Source organism: Lacerta agilis, chromosome 1 (assembly GCF_009819535.1).
Source record: "Lacerta agilis isolate rLacAgi1 chromosome 1, rLacAgi1.pri, whole genome shotgun sequence".
NCBI classification, from domain to species: domain Eukaryota; kingdom Metazoa; phylum Chordata; class Lepidosauria; order Squamata; family Lacertidae; genus Lacerta; species Lacerta agilis.
This window is the reverse complement of record NC_046312.1, coordinates 41,460,629-41,484,847: the sequence shown is the minus strand read 5'-3', so window position 1 is coordinate 41,484,847 and position 24,219 is coordinate 41,460,629. Positions and strand designations below refer to the sequence as shown.

Genomic DNA, 24,219 nt, shown 5'->3' with positions numbered 1-24,219 from the left:
ATTAGCAATCTTGAAAGATTTTTACAGGATACATTTTTTTAAATGAATGAACGAACGAACGAACGAACACCACAGCTTACAAGGCCAGAATTCAGAGAGAAATGTTAAGGCGCATCCAGGGATTTACTTTAACTACATTTTAATCTTGCCCTTCCTTCAACAGGAATTGCATCTGTTTGTGCTTCTGAAACAAAACTGAACTTTAAGCAAGCCTTTCCATCTAATCTTAATTGCTCTCTGTCAAAATAACCTCAGAAGTAGCACAATGATTTCTTTTATACTCAACCGGAGACAAAGCTCAAAGTGGATTTGAAAAGCTTTGTGGTAACTATATGACGAGTAGTCTAGACTCCTGAGTTGTGTGGCTCGAGGTCTGCCGAGCACCTTACAGCAAAGGATGAAACATGAGCAGCTTTATTAAAACCAACCAAAGTTTATTTATAGAAGTCTATACATTTGTAACGAATGCTGCTGAGACAATGAATTAAAGCAAATAAACCCATCCCTCCCAATGAGCCTGTGTTGTCGCCACTCACTGTCACATGCACTTAAAAGAGGAGAAAACATTACACCTTCATACACAATTAGTTCCATAGCTATCCCAGAAAAAATATTACTCCCTCAATGCATTATTCTCAAGTGAAAAAACACAAAGTGACAAGGAAGCGTCCATTACCTGTGTGAAAGGAGAACCTCTTCTAAGTTTGGTAAGGAGGGGATACATGAGGATGGCGACCTCATTCACTTGTGTCCTAAAAGTTCCACAGTGTTTTATTTGATCAACTCCTGTAACCCAATTGGAAAGGATAAACTGATGCATTATTTACAACTTAGGGAGGCCTTCCGTACTCTGATTATGAAGCCCAACGTCAGGAAGTGCATTTCTGCTGCAGACTGCCATGATAATTAGGAGGGATCATAAGAATGTTAGTTTAACATTTTCTGGCTCTTTCCTTGCTCCTATGCCATAGCTTTGCAAATATTGGTGGGCAATCAGAACTCTGTTAAAGAGTTTTGGACTTACTATCTCTCTACATCAGAAATGTTGGTATCAGGGAGACTGGCTACTATGGATAATGTTGCTGACAAAGAAATCTGAGTGATAGAGATGCATATCTACATAGCATATCATGATGGCTCCCCAAACATACATTGGCAGATTCTAGAAATCCACTTTTTAAAAAAAAGTTAGAAGCATGTATGTCAATAAAAGAGTCCACAAGCGCTTGAGAAAAGTAGCTAGAAAAAAGGCAGAAAAACAGAATGATTACATATTTACACAATAGTCTGCGAAGCTATGAACTATGTAGTAAATAAAGTCACTAAGTTTACACAACTTGACGAGAACCACTTTGGGAGGAGGACTGTGTGTGTTCCTCCTCTTCATTTCATCAGGTTTTACACAGGTGTGTGTCTCCCTAATCTTAAATAAGGAATCAAAGAATAGATTAAAGCATCAATAAGGATCCCCCAGATCACAGCCACAACTCAAACTTCTATTGTGATGTGAGCAAACATTTTCTGGGCCTGCTTAAGAATGCTTCACGTGTGTTTGGATTTCTCCTTTTAATCCAGCGTCAGGAAAGCATCCTTATTTAGGGCACTTTTCCAGCACTGGCACTGGCATGATCCGACAGATCACTAACGTTCATCAATGTATGCACAGTCCTAGTTCAGTATAATCCATGGTAGTTCATTTTGAAGAGCTCTTTGATAAAATGTCATTTATTTACACTTCGATCTTTACACCTGAGTGATTATCAAGCAGTCATCTTTTTCCTATTCAGACATTCCATACATACAATCCTTGTGCTGGAGTTCAGCTGCACACGTTGTACCAGTTACATATAGGTCAAATTAACTGCCCTCTTATATTTTCAATTTTTTACTGTACGCTTTCCATTCTGCAGAACAAGATTAAAATTAAAAATATAATAAAAATGGGAGGCAAATGGGGAAAAAAAGAATTTCTGGCTAGAAAAGGCAATTTGGTAAGGGTGCAAAATGAAAGATCAAAAGGTTACATGGTTTGTTGTGGGATTTTGGGAGTGGGTGGGGAAGAGATCCAAGTAGCAGCCAGGAACGATAAAACTGCCCCACCTACCTGTAGCAAGAAATTCAAGGGCACATGTACTACTGCTTTACAAAGACAGTGACTGGGGAGAAGACGAGGGAAGGGTTTTTTCTAAGTCTGTGTGAAGGAACAGTGTGGAATAGCGTACACAGCTATTGTCAGCCAGGCTCCCTGTTCGTAAAAAATAATAAAATAATAAAATAAAATCACATTTATTAAATTGCCCCTGCTGTTTTGGATGCTAAAATGTAGCTGGTAGAAATTCAAGACAGATTTAAAGAACCATGACAGATACAAATTTACTGCAGGTGAAAATCGATTTTTAAAAAAACTATTTGGAAAAAATTCACACAACCCACCCACCCCCACAAAAATGTACACTTTCAACCTAAACCAGTTCGTAAATATACCCTTCTCCACAGCTAGGAGCAAAGGGAGAGAAGACGAGGAAAAAAGTGCAGGCGACCTTCACAAGAGGTCTTGTGCCATGGTTTAATTTTCCTTGCTTGTGGTGGTTGAGACAGCCAAGTGCTAACACTGCTTCTGCCACCAATAGATTCCTGCAGAAATCCAGACTCCAGGTTAACACTGAATACATACAGCCAACTCCAAATAGCTGTATTAACAAACAAAACAAAACTAAAAATAGCATGGATCCATATTTGTGGGTGGCAGAAAAGGGCAAGAAATGGAGGTCTATACAGTAAAGAGTCAATGATTTATATTACAGATGGCTGGCAATTTTAAAGAGTCTCTTCCCAGCTCTGTTGCTGCTCCAACCCCGAAGGGCAAACTGAAGAGGGAGGGAAGAAAATAAAGGGCAGGATATCATGTAGCATGCAGGATCAGAAGCAGCAGAGAGTGGGGGTTGCTCAAATAAGCCCCCGCCTTTTCTTGTAGTCCTCCAGGTTCAGTGATCGCCGGGGGGCGCCATCTTTTGCTGGGGGAGCCTTGGAGGTGATAGCCAGTGTTTTGGACTCTGTTGGGAAATAAGGCACACATACTAGGTGTGTAACTCAGCAAGGTGCATGGCTCTCTTCAAACAATCAGGCTCAAGGTAGTGCATTAACTCTGCAAGCTTTCTACAGAGGATAGTCATGATTATTAATGTGGTGCCAGCAGTGTAATGTAAGCAAAAGAAAGAGTTCTGTCTGCCCCCAAGACACTGAGCAGAAGACAGACCTAAGAAACTTCCAGTTCCTACAGTACAGCAGACCCCCTTCTCAGATGCAGCGGCAAAGAAAAGCAGTAAATCCAGCAGGATCTATGGGGGCAGTGTTGACACCATACCAATGGTGGCTTCTCTCAACTTTAAACCAGCTCCTTAGTTGAAATAGAAGCTGCACTTTTTGATGTTTCTAGTTCTTTAAGCTACATTAACCAGAAAAAGAACAGCTCTGCTAACAGAAGCTCACTTTTTCAAAGTTATGGCTGCTGGGATGCACAAAGTTTGTGTATTTTCCATTTGCATGCTTTGGATTTCTGAAAAAAACCACCCTATCTATCTATCTATCTATCTATCTATCTATTGATTGCAAGGTGGCACCTAAAACTCTTTTCCTTTTCTACCACCTTTACCTTTCATTCCCTGAGGGACAGGCACACCTACCTGAGCTGGGAACCTGGAGATCAATCTTCACATCAAAATCATGCACTTTGAAGAGATCCTCTGAGAGGTCACTGGCAGTTTTTGAATTCATATCTTTGTCTTTTCCCTGACTCTGAAACAAGAGACATCTTTTAATATCAAGTAAGACAGAAGGTTGCCCAACCATGCCTTATTGGCTATAGTGTCTGAAAGGTTCCATTGTAGACCCCATTCTATTCTTAGACGCAGCTTGAGGTTTAAAATGTTAGTATTTCACATGATGGCAATCCCAAAGGTAAGGATTACATGATAGAAGCATATGCAACAGCAAAAGGTTGAGGGAACTTGCCTTGCTCATATCCTTTGGAGCATCTGGCAATACACCCGATCCGTATTTTGCATTAAGTTGGGCAAGAATAGCAGCTTGGACAGCAGGATCTCTAGACTGTGACAAAGGAAGAAATTTAATGTCAGGTTGAACAATGGACTTGACCATTTATAGGTTAACATTTCTCTCTTCATACAGAAACAAGTATGTATATAAAGGGAGGAATTAAAGGTAATACTCTTCTAATCAGCACAAGCATTTTAGCTTGCCAAATGGAACAAACCTCATTCCTCAACACTGTTATGGGGGTTTTTCCCGACCTCCCAAAACAAAGTTCAGGGGGTGGGGTGTGCACAGAGGGAGGGGAAAACAATTTGTCCACCCCACAAATGGAAGTCTCTGAGCAGGGCTTCCACTGAGAGGACTCATTAGCTGAATCCCAAACCTTAATATATCCCGTGTACCCACACCCCACAACTCAATAAACATATAGTTAGAAATGTATACACTATCTTTCCAAATGGTTTCAGTGATTTTCCATGCATGACAGAAATACTCTGCTTCAGCTATAAAATTGGATTTGCACGCTGTGGGTTAAACCACAGAGCCTAGGGCTTGCTGATCAGAAGGTCGGCGGTTCAAATCCCCGCAATGGGGTGAGCTCCCATTGCTCGGTCCCTGCTCCTGCCAACCTAGCAGTTCGAAAGCATGTCAAAGTGCAAGTAGATAAATAGGGACCGCTTCGGTGGGAAGGTAAAAGGCGTTTCCGTGTACTACTCTGGTTCGCCAGAAGCAGCTTTGTCATGCTGGCCACATGACCCGGAAGCTGTACGCCGGCTCCCTTGGCCAGTAAAGTGAGATGAGCACCGCAACCCCAGAGTCAGACACGGCTGGACCTAATGGTCAGGGGTCCCTTTACCTTTACCGTACTCTGCTGAAACAGGAAATGAATATACTGTTCTCCTGTGCAGTGGGCGAGACTACAGTGCTGCCTTCTTCTAGATACGTTTTCAGTGGTCCACACTTTATGTTGCAGCATCTAGATACTACACACACACACTCCCTCCATATGTGAATAGCTTGCCCTGCTCTCGATTGCTGTCAATTCTCTGCATTTTACTTACGTTGGAGACTATTGTGGGCTTACACTGCCGCCGAGTAAAGGGATCCATCTGCTGGTTTTTCATACTGTGGCTTTCAGCCTGCAGAGGGAAATATGAAATATGCAGTCCTGTTTTGCCTTGTGCTTTCCTCAGCATATCTCCAAATGCAGCTCCTCGGAAACAAGGAGAGGGCTATTGTCTCTGTGTCCTACTTGTGGGGAACTCACAGGCATGTTTTTGGCTGCTAGAAAACAGGATACTGGACTAGGTGGGCCTTTAGTCAGATCCAGCAGGGCTCCTCTTAGGTTCATAATGAGAACAATTTGTCCACCCCACAACTTATCAGAAAGCTAAAGTAGGACTGCAGGTGCCGATGCTGCTTGAGCAATTCACAAATGGAAGGTTTAAGAACAAGTGGAAGACACCTTCCATATGTAGGAGTCCCAAGTGAGTATGTTGGGAAAAACATTTTCTTCCTTGTTTACCATATATGCGTAAATATGCAAGACAGGATTAGGAAGGGTGAGAAAACATGCCTATTGTAAGGTCCGTGGGGTGGTTTCTCGCGAGTAACCAGGCAAGACTCCAACCTGTGTTTTAACAGGTTTATTTGCATACTATTTACAGTGCAGAGCTACAAGTACATGTCTGTATCAGTCACACGCAGAATCCGGGAGTGGCCACTTCTGGCTGGGACCCCAACAAAGAATTTCGGAATCCCAAATATCCACCCCCCTTCCCTATGTTTCACCCCTTTACGCATTTGGGGCGCCGGAAATGGCGTACCTCCTTCCACGCCCGCTGAGCAAGGGGAGTGCAGGGTCTCTCCAGCATCCCCAGAGCCTTTGCTCTGAAGGCCTGGAACTGCCTGCCCCTCCCCGCTGGAGACGTCACTGTTTCCCCGGCTAGAGGAAGAAGTGCTGCTGGTCAGGTGGGGCCGGGGCTTTCTGTAGCATCCCGAGAGCCCCCTTCCACCACCCTGCATTGCACCGGGGAGAATGGGGACAGTTCCCTGACACCTATGGAGGGTGCAACTACAAACTAGAGTGCTAAACATTTCCCTTGTCTTCTTCCAATAGGTTTTCCCCTACCCTAGGCTCTTAACAATCATAAAGCTTTCCTGGTTGAGACAGTTTCATACCGCAGTTATATAGTGGCATTAAAAGCCAATGGTTGCTGTAGCCCTTTCATCATTTAGTTTGACAGGGTAAGTCAGCCTCCAGCAAATGCTATTTTTCTCATGCTCCTGCTTTGGTAAATGGACTGGACCTTTTCAGCAGGCAGGCTTTAAGTTACTTTATCACAACAGTGCCACTCAAGTACAGTTGCATGTTATTGCTTGATACTGAATGGCAATATGGTTTGGCTGTCCAGAAAATTATACGTCGTCGTAAAAAGCAGCAGAGTTCAGAGAGCCACCTTTCCCATGACAATATATTTTGCCTTCTTTGCACTATCAACATCACTCACCACTAGAGCCTTTTCAGATTCCACAATGTTCCATTCTCTATTCCTCTGATTGATGTAACTGCAAAACGAAAGAAAAAGAAAAGGTGCATGTATTTCACTTACCTCACATATTAGAAAGGAAGTCTGAAATTCAGGGTCTCAACAAGCTGTTTTTCTAGGAGTCACTTTCTATTTCTTTTTGAAATGGCAGAAATGAGAGATAAATTCTGAACCCTGAAAAGTGGCAGATTCTGTCCAGATGGAAAATTAACAAGATCACTCTGAGATAAGAGCAGTGACCAATACTGGTCACAAAAGCAGTATTGCTGGTTTTCTGTTCCCTTGTCAGTTATTAAGTATGAGGTACCAACCTGATGGCTGAAATATTTTTCGTTCGCTGGCGATCCAAGGCCTCTGCTCTCTCTTCTAACTCATTAAGCTGGTCTTGGATCTGTTTTGCTCTGTCCTGATCTCCCATGTCTTCTGCCATGGCCTTTAATAAAAATAATTATTTGTTAGGAATGAACCATTGCCGTAGCACCAGCTATGTGAATTGATTAAAAAACATGAGGTTATTATGTTGTTAGTTCAACCGGTTACGTGCTTTCTTTCTTAAGAATATATTATACTTCAGGATCAACAGGGATCTGACTCAAGGCAAGAGAAGCAACAGTTAGTGCACTTATCAAATCTGAACAAGTTGTGTCAATCTTTACAGAGGATTCTCAGCAATAAAGGTTCCCCCTCAGGAAACAAGCTAAGCAATATTACTGAAACATATTGAAAAGGCCAGCACTCAAGGCGGCCTTAATCTTGAAAGAAATTATTTTAGGGGCCATTTCCCAGTGTCACAATATTTTACCTTCTCTTTTAGTAGCTGTGTTTTCTTCATGGCATAGTTTGGTGGTGCTTTCCGGAACCTTTCTTTCTCTTTTACAATCTACAAATGCACAAGGGGCGGGGGGGGGGGCATTATGAAAGGTGGGCTAACTGATGGTTAGTTACAAAAAAGCTGCTCTAGCTCACTCTATTCAAGCCCTGACAAGCCAGGCTACAGTCCTATATCACTCACTGCTGAAATTTTTGTTCCTAGCCTGTATTTACATGGTACAAGAATAGTAAAGAAGCATTTTAAAATTTATTCCATCATGTTAACACACTGGCTGACTGTCCACTAGCCCACAATAATCTATCAAGAGTAACTGCAGTCTATCCTTGTTGTTACATGATTACGGGTGGTAAGTATTGCAGAGCACAGCTAATTTCTCCTGTGGGCAGATGCTAAAAAACAACAACCCACCTCTCCTCCTCCCCTACAACCCTAGTATTTAGTACCTTACTCACAGCAGAATACAAGTCCTACTTCTGCTGTGATCTAACTTTTGCAAATCTGAACTAAGTAGAGTAACTGTGATATGCAAACAACACTAAAATAGGATAAGAACCAGAGATAGGAAATCCATAGACCTCCAGACATTTTTGGGCTACAACTTGCATCATCCCTGACCACTGGTGCTGTTGTTTTGGGCTGATGTGAGTCCAACAAAATCTGGGCGGCCACAGGTTTCCCATTCCCGATATAAACAGTCTTTTCCAATACGATGTCTTTCGCAACACAAACAGGAAGTCTAACCCATCTTATCTTTACAGAACTAGAATCTGGCACCTGAGAACATCTAAGAGCTCACCTACCTTTCCATTGTGAACCTTCAATTGTATGGGTTCAGCTCAAAAGTACATTTTCTTCATTTACCTCCTCAATGTCCTGGTCATTGAATTTATAGTTGAGGGCTTCTTTGATAGACACGTCCTTCTTGTTTATCTCATCTAGTGTGGGTAGCTGCATCCCAGCAGAAAACATCTAGATGTTAAGAAGAGAAACAGCGTCAGAGTACTTCATTCACCATTCAACACTCCTGTTTGGAAAAATGGAGACACTTACAGCTTCCTTCCACTTCATGAACTCGCTCTCTGTGAATTCTTGATTGGAGACAAATTCTAAGCGGAACACACGCTGGTCACTGCCATGCCTGCACAGAGAAGGAAAACAGGAGCCATCGTTCCTCAGCACCTTCCAGAGGGCAGGGCAGCAGGAGACATATATAAAGTGCATTTATACCTGGCTACTAACTATACCTCTGTATAGTGACTATGTTACGCCAACTCTGTCTTTTTCTTTTTTTTGACCAACTCTGTCTTTGCTACAGGAAGGCACATTATAAACTTGATAGCAACGGTGAAGGGGGAAACGTTGGTATGAATAACATAGCATACATCCACTCAGTTTCACTCAAATGTTTGTTTGGACGCTCCATTTTTTTCCTATCTCTAAGGAAAATATTGGGAAGGCCTGAAATCCAGCAGAAGGTCCTGATGGAGGAACCAATTTTCACAGATTTCCCTTTTGCTCCTTAAGCCATCTCCCACACCCTTTGAGGGTCCCTGAAGCCTCTGGAAAAGTCTTTCAAAGAGCACAGGGGAAAGAAGGAATAGGCAAAAATTGCCTCCCCTCCATCCTTCAGTGGGAGCGTCCTGTGAATTCTGTTGTGCAAGAGGAAGTTCTTGTGCAAATGGAACAACTTTGTTGGATAAACCCCTCTGTGCTCAATCCCCTGACAGCAATTTATCAGCTTCCTACTACTCAAGGATAAAAGTATTCTGGCATTCACCTCTGATATACCACTCTCTCAAAATGATGGAGTAGGTCTTACCTTAACTGCAACCCTTTGTTTGTCCTGGTACCTCCAAGCTGATAAACCTTTGCAGTTTCTACAACACCTGTTATTTCTGCCACCTATATAAATAAAGATAAAGTGAAAAAGGATCAGTACTTCCATACATACTTTTTCTAACGGAGGGGGAAAGGAGTCAAGAGGAGACAGACTTAAGGAGCATCTAGATGGAGCTGGAACAAAATGCCATGCCTACTGGCACATCTTCAATGGTGTTCTCCGTTTCTGAAGCAATAAGGCCTTATCTCATAAATGAAGTATAATAGCAACATTTAAATTACAATGGCTTGGATCAAGAATTGTTCTTAGTGGTGCATGTATTCCCTTAGAAGTTCTGCTCAGAAGATTCTCCCACCAATGGAACGGAGATGAGGACTTTTGCTGAATCCCCCTTCCCTCTGCAGGTTGGAGGATGGTCCAGAGCACCAGGGTATGCAAAAATACTCATTTGCATTGTTATCAGCTGCATTCTTCTGTGGAATCAAAAACCTTCTGTTGGCAAATGGTTAAATTTGGACCCAACGTAACAGGTGGCAGCTAATTTCACAACAGTGGACCTCTATTTCTACAAGAAAAATTCCCCTTCCTCTCCTCACTGCTGTACTCCCTTGGTACCTCCCCACATCTGCTCCGGAGGGTCTCTCAACCTTTTGAAACAGATTCTGGGGTGCACAGAGAGCTGTAGCAGGGAATGCATTCTGCCAGTGTTGTCTGTTCCACTGGTTAAACAAGGGATTCTATTAATCTTGGTATTTATTAAGAAAAAGAGGACAGTAAGGTGGGATAAGTAAAAGGGTTTCATAACTAATATTGTGTTGTGTAATTACCCGCTTTCCCTTCACCATATAGTTGTACAGTGTCTTGCTGCTTCTGGTGTCAACAGGAATTAGGTTTAATCAAGGATATACTCACTGAGTTGGTCTCTAAGGTGCTACTGGAAGGAATTTTTTTATTTTGTTTCATACTCACTCTGTAAACTGGTTTGCTATTGTGGTTTCCTATGCCAATGCGCACAAAGCAGCCAGTGACCGTCTTGGCAAAGAAAGGCATGTGACACCATCGCTCTAGTTTGTGTCGAGATAATCGAACCCGATTCAGTTCTTCAGGCAAGGACACTGGCTGTGATTTAGGAGGGATTTCTTCTTTCCTAGCATGACACAGGAGGAAATATTCAAACAGAATGAGAGTGCCACACTCAGGTAACAAAATCCACACATTAACACAGTGGTTCTCATTTTTTTTATTTTTGCAGTGGTGGAACCCTTCACTTTAAACAAAACTTCAGCAAAGCCCTTGCAGTAAAATATTTTAACTGGTTCTTTAAAAATGGATTGGGGGGGGGGGAGTTGATTATTGGGAAAACAAGCAAGTGAAAGCCAGTTATCTCACCTTTACACTAAAGGGTTCAAGGTGGTGCAAATCGTTCTCCTGTCTTCCATTTGATCCCCACAACAATTTTGTGAGGTAGAATGGGCTGACAGGTAGTGAATGGCCAAAGGTTACCCAGTGTTCCTGAAATATCGAAAGTGGGCTTCCCCAGTCCCAGACAGTCATTCTAACTACTACAGCACACTGGCTCTCATAAGATGAAAACAAGCATAGCCCACACAGAATACTATGAAAGGTATACAACTTTATTCACTGCCCTCAAGCAGTACTTACTCTTCCTCCTCATCCGAAGATGAAGATCTGGATGAACGATCAGTTTTCTCACTAGATTTATCATCTTCTTCTTCCTCTTCATCATCTGAGTAAACTTCACTCGTTTTTAATGGCTGCTTCTTTAAAAGCAACTCAGCTACAAAGGAAAATTGACATAATTCTTTTCTGTTCAGTTTCCTTGACCAGAGACTCTTTTAGTTAAAATAAGTAAGGCTCTAACCAGGTATTGCCTCAAGGGAGCCTATGCTGTTAGCCTTATTCACATTTTTTTTTCTTCCAAGCTGAGTTCCAGGGCTAAGCATGGCTGAATTCTTTTTGGCTCAAATTAAGCTTTACTGATTACTGCATCTGAGTAAAGGAGATTGCTATTCATCTACCACATCTTACTTCATTATGTACCTTGGATATAAACCTTAGAAATAAATTACATGTTAGATTTACATGGGCAGCTCTTCAACACAATCATACAAAAATTAGTACATGTGCACTGGCAATTTGCATGTCTCCTTATATGAATTCTGAATTAGTAAAATGTGTACACACTCTGAACTCTGGTGGATACCAGAGCACAGATGGTAGATATATTGCCATCTGTGCACCTTCTGATGAGACACTATTAAGGAGCTGTTATTAGGACATACTGTAGTCCCAAAACATCTGGAGGGCCGAGTTTGCCTATGCCTGATATTGAGGGCATAAGTCTATCACTTACTATGAACATACTGTTAAGATATGCCCTTAAAGGCATGTAAAGTCATTGAATAAAAAGTAATCAGGAAATTTGTGGGAATATGGTAGCAATGAACTGTGCCTCCCGCCACAGTTAGTTAAATGAAATCAAGGCTCTCTAAAGAGTGTAGTCCTTGGGCATCAAGGAGCACGCACATTCTTTAACTGGAAATGTACTCCACAATAGATCCTTTTCATAGGCTTTTGAACTAACCTGTTCTGTTCTTCCTTTTCTCCCTTTCTGCTTTCAGTTCTTCCATGGCTTGGGATTTCTTATCCAATTTTTCATCTCGCTTTGACCGTCGCTCTTTGTTGTGTGACATTACCTATGAAAACACATAGCCACCTCTTTACATACACTTTCATCCACATCGCTTCTCTTTACAATGTTTTGAAGTCTTCTGGACTATTTGCAAAATTTGGTTTGTAATGATTTAAAGCTGGCCTGGAATTTATTCTAAAAAAGGTTTTATTCTGTACCACTTCATTAACTTATCTGAAGAAGAGGGCATAAAAACAGACCATATTCTGCATGCAAATATGTCATCCAGAACTGCAGACAATCTACTGTAGCTCTGTTATTGGTCACACTGGCACAACAGAAAGTGATTACATGATTTTCCAAAAATGGAGTCCAGTGGCACCTCAGATCTACTGATTATAAATCTGTTAGCCTTTATAGTGCCATTAAGGGTCTTCTTTTTGCTACAACATTACAATACAGGTACTTCCTAGAAATGGTTTACCAAAGGACTGCTACCTATATAAGGAATAATGGAAGACAAGACAAAAATACATTGCTCCTGTTCAGTTTTCATTGAGACCATTATTTAATTTGGTTTGGTTAGGATGAAGGTGCATGATGAACTGGAATCTGTGTGATTTCACATCACAAGCATCTGAGTGATTTCCCATCACAAACACCTGGTTTTAGGCATTTGTTATCACCTGGTAAAGTGAGCTTGCTATGTCCTTACCTGGGATTCCTGGATCTGGGTGAGTTTTTTCTTCTCCTGTTCTTCTTCTTGCTTCTTCTTTTTCTCTTTCTTTTCTTTCTTTTTTGCTGTCTTTAATTTCTTTTTTATTTCAAACCTGGGCTCGAAGCAAGGGAAAAATGAGTAAGAACCTGCAGTCACTTTCACACATCATTAGAAGTCAAGGGAGGATGAAATATTATAATAGATGAAAAACTCTTAAAGTAGGGATGGGAAGCCATTTTTGTATGCCAACAATTCAATTTCCTGGGGGACAGCAGCATAGATTGGGGTGTGTGGGGGGGCTAGATGGCAGTTACTAAAGCCCAAAAGTGGTTGAGGCAGGAGCTGGATGCAGAGGGACATATCTTTTGTCTCTTTCAACAGCCTTTTTTTTTTACCATCACCACTTCACTCTCCCAGCTCCAATTATGGGGTGAATCTGAATAGTGGCTTCCCATCACTGCTCTAAAGCAAGATAATTATAGGCAAAAATAGACTGTAATGGTTACACTAAAGGTGGGTGAAAAACATGTCCACCCATTACTGTTACAGACTAGTCAAATTACTGGCAAAATCAGGTGACTTGTTGCTCAGTTTCAAAGCAAAATACCAGATCTAGAAGCTGTCAGGTGAGCCTAAGTTTTTGAGTTGATGGGATTGATCGCTTTAAAGCATGACTACTCTAGTGGGAAGAGTTCAGACAGAGCCATCCACCAAACTAACAACCAAGTTAAGTTCAGGACCTACTGAATTTGAACTGTATACATCAGAAGCTCAGTCCTGCAGTCAGATTTAGCATGGTGAGAACAAAAGTTGTTTGGTTATGCCTAGAAATTGCAAGCTTTATCTGACCAGGATTTTGCTTGAAACTGAAATCTGAACAGCTGCAAATGAAATTCTGCAAATGATTTGCATGGCATGCTGCAACTGAAACGTTCTGTTCTGCTAGGTTCCATACTAGACAGTAAGAACAGCCTGGGGGGCAGGACCTATGCTGTGCAAACTACAGAAAGTGACTATTTGATTTTTCGAGAGTCAGAAGTTGGGCCTGAAACAGGTAGAATTAGTTTTCTACTTTTCCTAGCAAAAGCAGATTATCTCTAAATGCATTTAAATATAATTGTTTTAAACAGAATTGAAAAGCACTTTTATTGAGGGCTGTGTAATTTTTTCTATCATCTTCCTGTATTTAATTTTCAGTAGGTTGGAGATCTGGTGGTATGACACTATGTGTTTGTGTTTTTATATGTTTATGCATGTGTAGTGTGTATCTATATCTAATACAGGTAGGAAACAAAAACAACACATTCTGACAATTTCGTGCACCCTGCAAAGGATAATTTTGTAATCTGCATTAACTCCATTTCTGTCCTTTTTTTTTTTTTGGAAACCAAACCAAAAGGCAGCTGGGAAATGATTTGCAGGTATCCTACCAATACTGAGCACAAGTAGGCATTGACCAAAATGAAAACTAGCAAGCTTACTAGAAATACGGACATGAGGGTGTGTGTTGCATATGTAGAGGGCACTGAAATTGTTATTTAAGTTAGCCTTTAATCATAAACCTCACCTCCTCTTTAGAACCTCTCTCTTCTCTATCCGATTAAACAACTCCTGCTCCCTCTCCTTTTCTGTCATCTGTTCTAGCCGAGCTCTGTCCTCTTCATCACCCATGAGGTCCTCCCCATAGCCATCAGTGAACTCATCTTCTGAAGATGAATCAGAGTCTGAGCTGGAACAAGAGCTATTGCTTTCAGAGTCAGATACTTCACCTGAAACAAAACAGAAAGAATCCACTCTGCTGCAGAACTCCAGATAAAGACCAAGGACATTTGTCTGCATACATTTATTGTTATTATTGCTTCCCCTTCTCCCCATCACCATCTAACTTTGTATTCTAAGCTCCTCAGGCAGGTACCTGTCTTTTCCTTTACTACTTTGGAGCATGCCATGTACACTGGTGGCACAAAAATGAACACATACCTGTGACAAAGTAGCAAGTATCACTAACAAACCTTGACTATGCTAGGAGAAAATACATGCACATTATATCTTTTGTTACTCCTTAATAAAGTAAAATTAATAGAGTATGTGGGCCTCTGCATAGGATGGAGTTGCAAGATTGTAAAAGAATGTTACTTTTAGGCAAAAAGTACAGGTACAGCCCAAAGGTCTAAGAATGTCAGAAAGATTACAATACTGAGAATACCAAAGCCACATTCAGATGTATTATTCGTTCTACTCCAAGGGTTCAAAGCAGGCTACAGCAATGGTAAATGAAACACATTACTTAAGGGAAAGAAAAACTTGTCAACTCTGACCACTAATCCTACTGTTTGAGGCTGATGGGAGTCCAACAAGACCTGAAGGATCACAGCTTTCTCACCTCCAGTGCACAGAATAAAGGAGCGGCCTCATACACAATAGCAAGCAGCTGATTACTATTAGCATATAGCTCAGACAATCACAAGAATGGTCCAATACACTAGGGGAGGAATGTAATATTGCCCCCCTCTGCACACTGTTCTGGAGGTTCTCCCAATCCTTGCACAGGGCTTCCGCTAATGAGACTCATTAGATGAGGCATAGGCAATATTGGCCCTCCAGATGTTTTGAGACTACAACTCCCATCATCCCTAGCTAACAGGACCAGTGGCTAGGGATGATGGTAGTTGTAGTCCCAAAACATCTGGAGTGCCGAGTTTGCCTATGCTTGCATTAGATGAATCCCACACCAGATTTGCAGAGGGAGGAAGAAATGATTAGAACAGACCAGGAAAATAAAATGACTGGTATCTTATTACAGAAGGCTTAAACCATTGTCCCTTTCTTGCCCTTTACATCTAAATATCTAGAGTGATAGGAAACATTCAACAAGCACACCGGTGATTTACATATGCTTTTAGTACTTCAACATAGCCTACTGCAAATATAAAAATAATCTGACCTGGAAAAACAATCTAAGCCCAACAGAAAATGAGTGCCTAAAGAAAACCATCCACATTACCGACATGGTGCATCCTCTTACCTTCTTCAGGTGCTGAGCTCTCTGCTGAGCTTTCTTTATCAGAGCTGCCTGATGAGGCTGCTTTGTTCATCTGTTTCTTCATGGCTCCTTTTTTCTCTGCTTTCCCAGTTTTCACTTTCTTTTTGTTTTTAGAACCTCCGACTGTCCACTGTATCACAGGAGAAATGAAGAGAATCATGTGGCAAGGCTGAGGCTTTCTCAAAAAATCACAACTGTGACAAGTTAATTTTACAGGAGATAGGACAAACTACAAGAGAAGCCCAGATTATAATACAGATGTATATTGCAGAATCCACACTGATTTGATGCAATCCACTTATTCTTGTAGAAAAGATTACCTCTACATCGCTGTCTGAAGTCTCAGAATCTGAAGATGCTGTAGGCTTACTAGCAGGTGCTTCTTTTTCCTCAGAGTCACCACGTTTCCGTTTGGCAAGTGATAGGAGCTCCTGGTAGAAGAATAAATATACTGTTACCTTTAAAATGAAAAGACTAACCCTATTAGAGACACAATTTTCACAATAACACTTCTCCATCAACCCCATCAATTTTTCAAATATGCTGTCCCTTAAAATAGCAGTGTTATCACACTGTGTAATCTGCTGTAAAGGTAAAGGGACCCCTGACCATTAGGTCCAGTCGCGAACGACTCTAGGGCTGCTGCGCTCATCTCACATTATTGGCCGAAGGACCCGGCGTACAGCTTCCGGGTCATGTGGCCAGCATGACTAAGCCACTTCTGGTGAACCAGAGCAGCGCACGGAAACGCCGTTTACCTTCCCGCTGGAGCGATACCTATTTATCTACTTGCACTTTATCTACGTGCTTTCGAACTGCTAGGTTGGCAGGGGCAGGGATCGAGCAAAGGGAGCTCACCCCGTCGCGGGGATTCGAACCGCCAACCTTCTGATCGGCAAGCCCTAGGCTCTATGGTTTAGACCACAGCGCCACCCATGTCCCTGCTGTACAAACCATTAAAAAACAAACTTCGCATGCATACAAGCATGACTTTCTCTTTTGCGAACCAGCTCTTCTGAACGCCTTCCTAAGTAAAGTCCATGGGTGCCTGACCATACAAACTTCTAGGAAATGTGTAAAAATGTTATTTCAGAAAAGTTTTAAAGAATCACATGCTTCTTACGCTGTGCTCCATTTGTGGCTCTGGGTTATTTGGTGAATTTAAGTGTATGCATTTGACTTCCAATTTGACAGAATTGTTGCAGTCCACTTTTAATACATAAAAAGTCAATATAATAAATGCAAACAGGTGGACCCATTACAAAATATATTACACATGAATCCAAGTCCCTAGACCAGGATGGTCCAACTTCATACCAAGTGGGCTACTAGAATACTTTGACACGGAACCCACAGACCACATTCTGCCTTGTCATCAGGGTGCCAGACTTTGGGAAGGAAGTGCAAGGATCTGGCAGGGTCCTAGAGCCTTTTCCAAAGCTGGGAAAGCACTAACAAGGTTTTGGAAAGGAGGACGGAGGACTCTAGGACCCTGTCAGAGCCCTCACACTTCTTTCCCCAAACCCAGCTTACCTGGCTTTAGAAAGGCAGTGTGAGGGCTGTGGGGGGCATAAAGTGTTGCCAAGGGCTACCTAAAAAGGCATCAGGGGCCACATTTAGTCCTCAGGCAGTGTGTTGTAGCACCTGCCTTAGACATTCTAAAGCACACCCATGAGTCACATTAGAACATTTGCTTATTGGAGTGCTCCCCTAAGTACAACTTACTTCATACATGTAACATATCCCAATGGCCTAGTTCACATAGGTGTTTGGGCTCTAGGAGATGAGACAGGCAGTTTTGGTCCTTCCTGGTCATTCTGATGCTGTGCTGAGCTAAGCCCTGGTTTGATTTAGCATGTCATCTAAACCCAGGCTCATGGTTTAGCTCTCCAGGCTAACTATGAGCCGTCCTGTGGTTAATTGATAGGTTTTTTGGGGGAGAGAGAAAAAAAAGTATGCCTGACAACACGCTATGCCAAATCGCAACTTAATTCAGCCACAGGAAAGCAAAGCAGCTGCAATCTCTGCTCCAAGGCCCGCCACTAAGCTGTGGTGTGGCTTAGTGTGACATGCTAACTAGGCCAGTGGCTGAAACAGGAGGCCAGAGGTGTAAAGTAAACCTTCCAGCCATCCCAATTTCAACCACTGGGAGTACTCCAGTGAACAAGGCACACTACAGGGAAGATGGATTTCTAAGTATCAGTGAGTTTGCTATTTTTAAAAAACAGGAAGTGAAAAACATGCATTGAATTTTCAGTAGAACCTGCTACGTAAAGTATGTGTTTTAATTATCAAAGAGGCTTGGTTCAGATGTCATGCTATGCTTGTCCCCCTTTCCTGGGCTCATACACTTTCTCCCCCCTCCCTTTCCTGGTTAGTGATAACTTAAGAGTTTTCTGTGACCTCTAAACTACAGTCACCATGAACCATTAATTGCTCTCAAACAAATTATTCTGGGCAAATCATTGTAAACACTTGCGAGGGTGGAAGAATGTAGGTGGGAGTGGGCAAATAAGTCTGCAATGCTGTGGTGTGCTCCCAATTGCTAAACCATGGTCTGAAAAACCAGGTAGAAAAATATCTTAACTGGACCACTGTCTTAGCAAGACTGTACCAATATGCAAGAAGGAAAATCCTTCATAAGGTTTTGACATTTCCCCTGCTAAGGAAAGATGCTTCACATTTTCTTCTGGCTAATATTGGTCTATCCATTACTCACTCTGTTTGTGCCAACTTCTACCATATGAATTGTACTGTGAATTCTTATAGTTTAGAAGGACCCAGTTTTCAAGCAACTATAGAAGTGAGCAAAATGGAAGTGAGATAATATTGGAGTTTCATCATTACCCACAAAGTTCTAGCACTTGGTAGTAAAATCATAATTTCTCTTTTAAATGCTAGATTTAAGCTACCAACAGTAAAGGTAAAGGGACCCCTGACCATTAGGTCCAGTCACGGACGACTCTGGGGTTGCAGCGCTCATCTTGCTTTATTGGCCGAGGGAGCAGGCATACAGCTTCCGGGCCATGTGGCCAGCATGACTAAGCCGCTTCTGGCGAACCAGAGCAGCGCACGGAAACGCTGTTTACCTTCCCGCTAGAGCGGGAAGTACCTAACCCCAAAATATGATACGTTGGCTTATATTAATTAAGCGCTTGGAAGGTTAACATCACAATCCTTTATTTGCATACACATTTCCCCAAACATAAACAGCACAGTGATAATTTTGGCATGGAAAAGAGCACTTCTCAATGAATAAATAAAAGTTCTCCCTTTCCTCTGAAAGAAAACCAGAAGCACGTGGTGCTGCATGCTGTTGTTTTCAAAGTAACAGCTGTCAGACTACATATTGATGCCAATGGCAGCTTCCCACCAGATGTAAAGAAGCAGCCAGAGAAGGGGCATTTTCAGCAGGATTGCACCACAGGAATGTGTTGAAAAATATACCCCACCACCAAAACGCCAATCTGCCCCCACAATTGCTATTTAAATTAGAATAAAAGCACCCAAACTATATGCTGAATGCCATGTCGGGCTTGTGCACAAATGAGCAGTCACTGGACAGCAAAAATGCTTAGGCACTGTTTTATATAACAAAAATGCTAAAAAGCAGTACTGCCTATACAAAAAAACAGATAAGCCCAAAAATGTTGATTACCAAAATCAAGCAATATTTATTGTGTGTTTGATCCTTCTCACCAAATTCTGGGTTTTTTTTTAATAACCATATCATATGTTTCCTCACTAGCTACAGCTTCCTAGAGATGTTAAAATCAGTATATTGGATCCACAACATTCCTTCCATAAATAGAAGGGCTCCTCCTATTTATGGAAGGCATTGAGAGCCACCAGACAATTCCAGTGGAGAAAAGGAAGGAGAGATGCTCCAACCCTCTGGAACAGTTTTTCACAGGAGGAATTGATGAAAAATCTGCTCACAGGTATCAGGTTCAAAATCAGTCTCTATACAAAAAAATATTGAAAAAAGAAAAATTCTATTATTATTATAATTAGTAGTAGTAATAGTAGTTTTCAGTCTACTAGGTTCTCCACTCCTACTTCCAGATATCCAATCTTTGCCTCCTCTCAATTTCTTCACCTTAGCTCTCTCTACTGCCACCAGCTATTCCTTTCCATGGCTAATCAGATGACTGCATTACACACAGACAACAACATCTGTGCAGTTTTGCTTACAAATTGGCACAAGGCACCCAAATGTATTTCCAAATGTGCATCTCTATTAAAAACTATGTGTCTCAACTTTACACCTTCGCCAGCAAACCTGATATTAATATTTACAGTACAATAAAGGCCACATTTTCGTTAAGAATGTCCTTTCCAGCTTCCCAAGCCACCTATAATCCTAATATTAACTATTTGGGTTTAAGCAAAGAGCTTAAGTGTATACACCTAGGGTACATTTCCAATGAATTCAAGGATGAGTGCTTTACATGGTGTTAATTCAGATGTTCGTGGCCTTATCTGTTCAAGTAGGCTGAAGGTTTTGAAGCAATTTAGCACCCAGCTTCAGTAATCATGTAAGGTGTAAACACTCTACTCATACAGTGGTACCTTGGTTCTCGAACTTAATCCATTCTGGGAGTCCGTTCAACTCCCGAAATGGTTTGAAAACCAAGGAGTGGCTTCTGATCGGCTGCAAGAGCTTCCTGCACTCAATCGGAACCCACAGAAGCCATGTCAGACATTCAACTTCCAAAAAAACGTTTGCAAACCAGAGCCGATTTGTTCAGGAGCCAAGCTGTTCGAGTACAAGGTACCACTGTACTACAGTATTCTCCAATTGTTAATGGCCAAGAATGGAAAGTTGGGCTTACTGTGAAGTGCTCTTCTGGTCAAAAGGCAGTAAAGGGGTTAAGTAAATCTTCTTGTAGTAGATGGCAAGGCCCAAATAAGAAGAAGTTAAATGCCCCTATCAACTGTTAGACTTGACTATGGTAGTTATCACTAGGGGGGAAAAACATTTAAACGAGTACTCCAACAAGAACAGAAATGAAGACAAAGAAATACATGTTCAGAAGGACGTGAAACCACTGTGGGAAACTGCACAATTGTATATAAGAACAACCCTTCTGCACAGTTGTCTTCCATCAGCTTTGGCTGGTGCCCCAGCTGCGCCCCTATCTGGACAGGGATAGCCTAACTTCTGTCATCTATGCTCTGGTAACCTCTAAATTAATTACTGCAATGTGCTATACATGGAGCTGCCTCTGAAGACGGTTCAGAAACTTCCGTTGGTGCAGAATTCAGTGGCTTGGTTGCTCACTGGGGGAAGACAGTTTGAGCATATTACACCGATCCTGCCTGACCGTAAGGTAAAGGTAAAGGGGCCTCTGACCATTAGGTCCAGTTGTGTCCATCTTTGGGGTTGCGGCGCTCATCTGGCTCTATAGGCCAAGGGAGCTGGCATTTGTCCGCAGACAGCTTCCGGGTCATGTGGCCAGCATGACTAAGCCGCTTCTGGCGAACCAGAGCAGTGCACGAAAACGGCGTTTACCTTCCCGGCGGAGTGGTCCCTATTTATCTACTTGCACTTTGATGTGCTTCCGAGCTGCTAGGTGGGCAGGAGCTGGGACCGAGCAACGGGAGCTCACCCCATCACAGGGATTCGAACCGCCGACCTTCTGATCGGCAAGCCCTAGACTCTGTGGTTTAACCCACAGCGCCACCGACTGTACTGACTACTAATTAGTTTCCTGGCCCAATACAAAGTGCTGGTGTGTGTGTATAATTTATTTTCCATTTAATTATATTCCACATTACCACCCTGGCTCTTAGAGCCATCAACTTCCTTCCCTCCCGCCTCATGGTTATCAAAATTAACCTTTATATCATTGCATTTTGTACATTTTCCAATTCTAAATGTACTCATTACAAAATGACTCAAAATTTAAATAAATATAGAAAGGTAGAAAATTTCTCATTACAAGTCTTCAGACGACCCTGCTAGTGATGTTAATTGCTTACAATAATCTTTCAAATATCATATAAATTTACTCCAGTCCTTTTGGAATACTTGATCATGCTGGTTTCAGATTTTTCCTGTCAGCTTCGCCAGTTCTGCAAAATCCATCATCTTCATCTGCCTCAAAGTGCTGGTTTTGATCTATAAAGCCTTATACGGCTCAGTACTGCAATAACTCAAGATTGCCTCTTGTCATATGAACTGATTCGGACTCTGTGCTCATCATCTGAGGCTCTTCTTCATGTGGCTCATCCATGAGAGGTCTAGAAGGCGGCAACACAACAACGGGCTTGTGATCAACTGGAACACAGAACTGGCTGACAGAAGATGGAGGCTGACTAGGAGTAACTCCTTACACATATTCTGCTGAGAGTGAGAGCCCACTGTTGCATCTAAGTTTGAAACAGGGCAGGAGACTAAGCCAAAGGGAGCAATAATGGAAGCCTGTAGCTGGACAAGGAGCATGAGAGGCAACAATCTCCTTGACAGGATCACCCATTTGGAAGTGTAAATCTTATCTGACCAAGTCTGCGTCAGAAAAACTTATGTTTGTTGGGACCTTCAGTTGAAGCATTTATTGTGCTCCTCCAGGAATGAAATTGTGATGGCTACATCTCTTTTGGTCTGAAGTATCAAAGGAGATATGATCAACAGGTTTTTAGATCTAGGCAGACATGAACCCCACTGCTCCAGAGATTAGGAAATGCAGAAGGCTTCCATGAGATTAACTAATGTCATGAAAATCCTTGCTTGAATTTCTTTCACAATTAACCTCAGCATCTATATTCTGACCTTCCTGCATGTGGCAGGAATTGCAGGTCCAGAATAATTTGCTATTCCTTGATCTTCTGGGACGCCATAAGGAAGACAAAAGAATATATTCTGAGCGACAAGACTAATTCTATGGCTCCAACCTGAGTGCAGGTCACAAAAGGATCTTTCCAAGCAGGGGCTCAATAGCAACAGAACACCCCTTTTATTTATTATTATCTTAATAGAAGATAGAAACAAAAAGACTGGGTGTGTCCTCCTATTCTGTACCCTGTTCAATTTTTGGTCTGCCTTTTACAGAAAATAGAATTTGCAGCTTTGCTGCTGAAACCACTGCCCTACTGACCAAGAAATGAAGTTGTATTGGTGTGCTTGTTTTTCACAATCCATGCACTTTGCGTACACCAAGACACATAGAAAAGAGACATTAAATGTTCAGGTTCCAGAAACCTCTAGAGAGGAAGACAGACCCCAGCACTCTAAAGAAAGCAGAAATGATTGCACCCTGCAAAAGCCAGAGAAAATGGATATTATGTTTATTAGCAGAGCTGAAGTATCCAAGGGGGGATGGGGACTAGTAAAATTATAAGAGACACAGAAAGGAGAGAATCTGGCAAAAGGGATCTTGCTGTGGAAGCCTGAACATGAAACACAGAAGACTGTGAAGCTTGGAAAGTTAAGGGAGACCTTATGCAGAATTCTCCATCTGCCTGGCTACATGTCAGAACTAAACCACTCACTCTGGGAACCACTGACAATGCAGGGGGACAGTGACAGGCAACAGGAACTAAGACGGATTTGTTGCAAGAGGTTCGGAAACCAGTAGGCTACCTATTCCCCATCCCTCAAATCATCAAGTACCATTGAGTTTCAAAGGAGTCCTATTCAAGTGGGAGCCCAACCTATAGTAGGGGGTGGCTAGCCAATGGCTAGTCCAGATGATGCTGGACTAAAACCATCACTGCCCCTGACCGCTGGCTGGGGCTGACAGGAATTCAGCAACACCGGGGGGACCAAAGGCTAGTCACCCCCGAGCTACAGGCAGAAGATGCATCGTTGCCTGCCCATCCCACCACCTTGGCGGAGGGGTCCGCCCCGTCACTAACGAGGAAAAAAACAACAACAAAACCCCTTACCCTTAAGATATTATTTCCTACTCCAGGGCACCTCAGCGAACTGCCTGCTTCCGAGGGAGCCCTGCACCTACCCGCTCCACGCCCCCCTTGCGCCTCCTCCTCACCCACGTTTGGTGCCTAGAGCCCTCCCGCCATCGCCCCCCACACGCGAGCCCCGCTCTGCCCCTCCCCGAGGTGCCGAAGCCGTCGCTCCCGCAGACGCTGAGGGACGGAGACCCGAAGGCTCCCCTCAGCCGCCCACGGACAGCGAGCCCGGCGGCGGCGGCGGGCGCGGAGAGAAGCCCTGGGCCCAGCTCGGCTCGGCTCACCCACCTGGTCCAGGTTCTCCTCGCTGCCGCTGTCCTCGGTGTCGGAGTCAACGAGGACCCGGCCTTTCCGCTTCTTCACCATGGTGGTGCTGGCGGCGCTCTGCTGCTGCTGCTGCCGCTGCTCCTCACGGCGGGCCCCGCAGGCGCGAGCGGCGAGACACTCGGAGCGGCCGGGCCTTTGCAGAGCCAGCCGCTCGCCCGCCAGCTAGCGAGCCCGGGACACAAAGGGCACCGAGCATGCGCCATGCGACGCCCCGCCTTCCGGGGCGGGGCTAAGGGCCTGGCGCCGAATGGGGGCGGGGCCGTGGAGCGGCGGGCCAGTGGCCAGTCGGA

At 42.9% G+C, this 24,219-nt stretch overlaps 1 protein-coding gene across 1 annotated transcript; it reads right to left on the bottom strand.

Moving 5' to 3' along the window:
• Positions 1 to 413: 413 nt before the first annotated feature.
• On the bottom strand, positions 414 to 24,140 carry RTF1 (RTF1 homolog, Paf1/RNA polymerase II complex component). The gene is given in 19 exon segments (XM_033145604.1): positions 414 to 3,053; positions 3,684 to 3,795; positions 4,012 to 4,107; positions 5,115 to 5,192; positions 6,564 to 6,621; positions 6,914 to 7,035; positions 7,405 to 7,482; positions 8,296 to 8,403; positions 8,485 to 8,572; positions 9,254 to 9,336; positions 10,244 to 10,421; positions 10,937 to 11,072; positions 11,880 to 11,991; positions 12,643 to 12,757; positions 14,213 to 14,414; positions 15,671 to 15,818; positions 16,009 to 16,119; positions 23,891 to 24,082; positions 24,084 to 24,140. Coding segments are annotated over 19 exon segments (2,166 nt in total). The 5' UTR covers positions 24,126 to 24,140; the 3' UTR covers positions 414 to 2,946.
• Between the last annotated feature and the right edge of the window lie 79 nt (positions 24,141 to 24,219).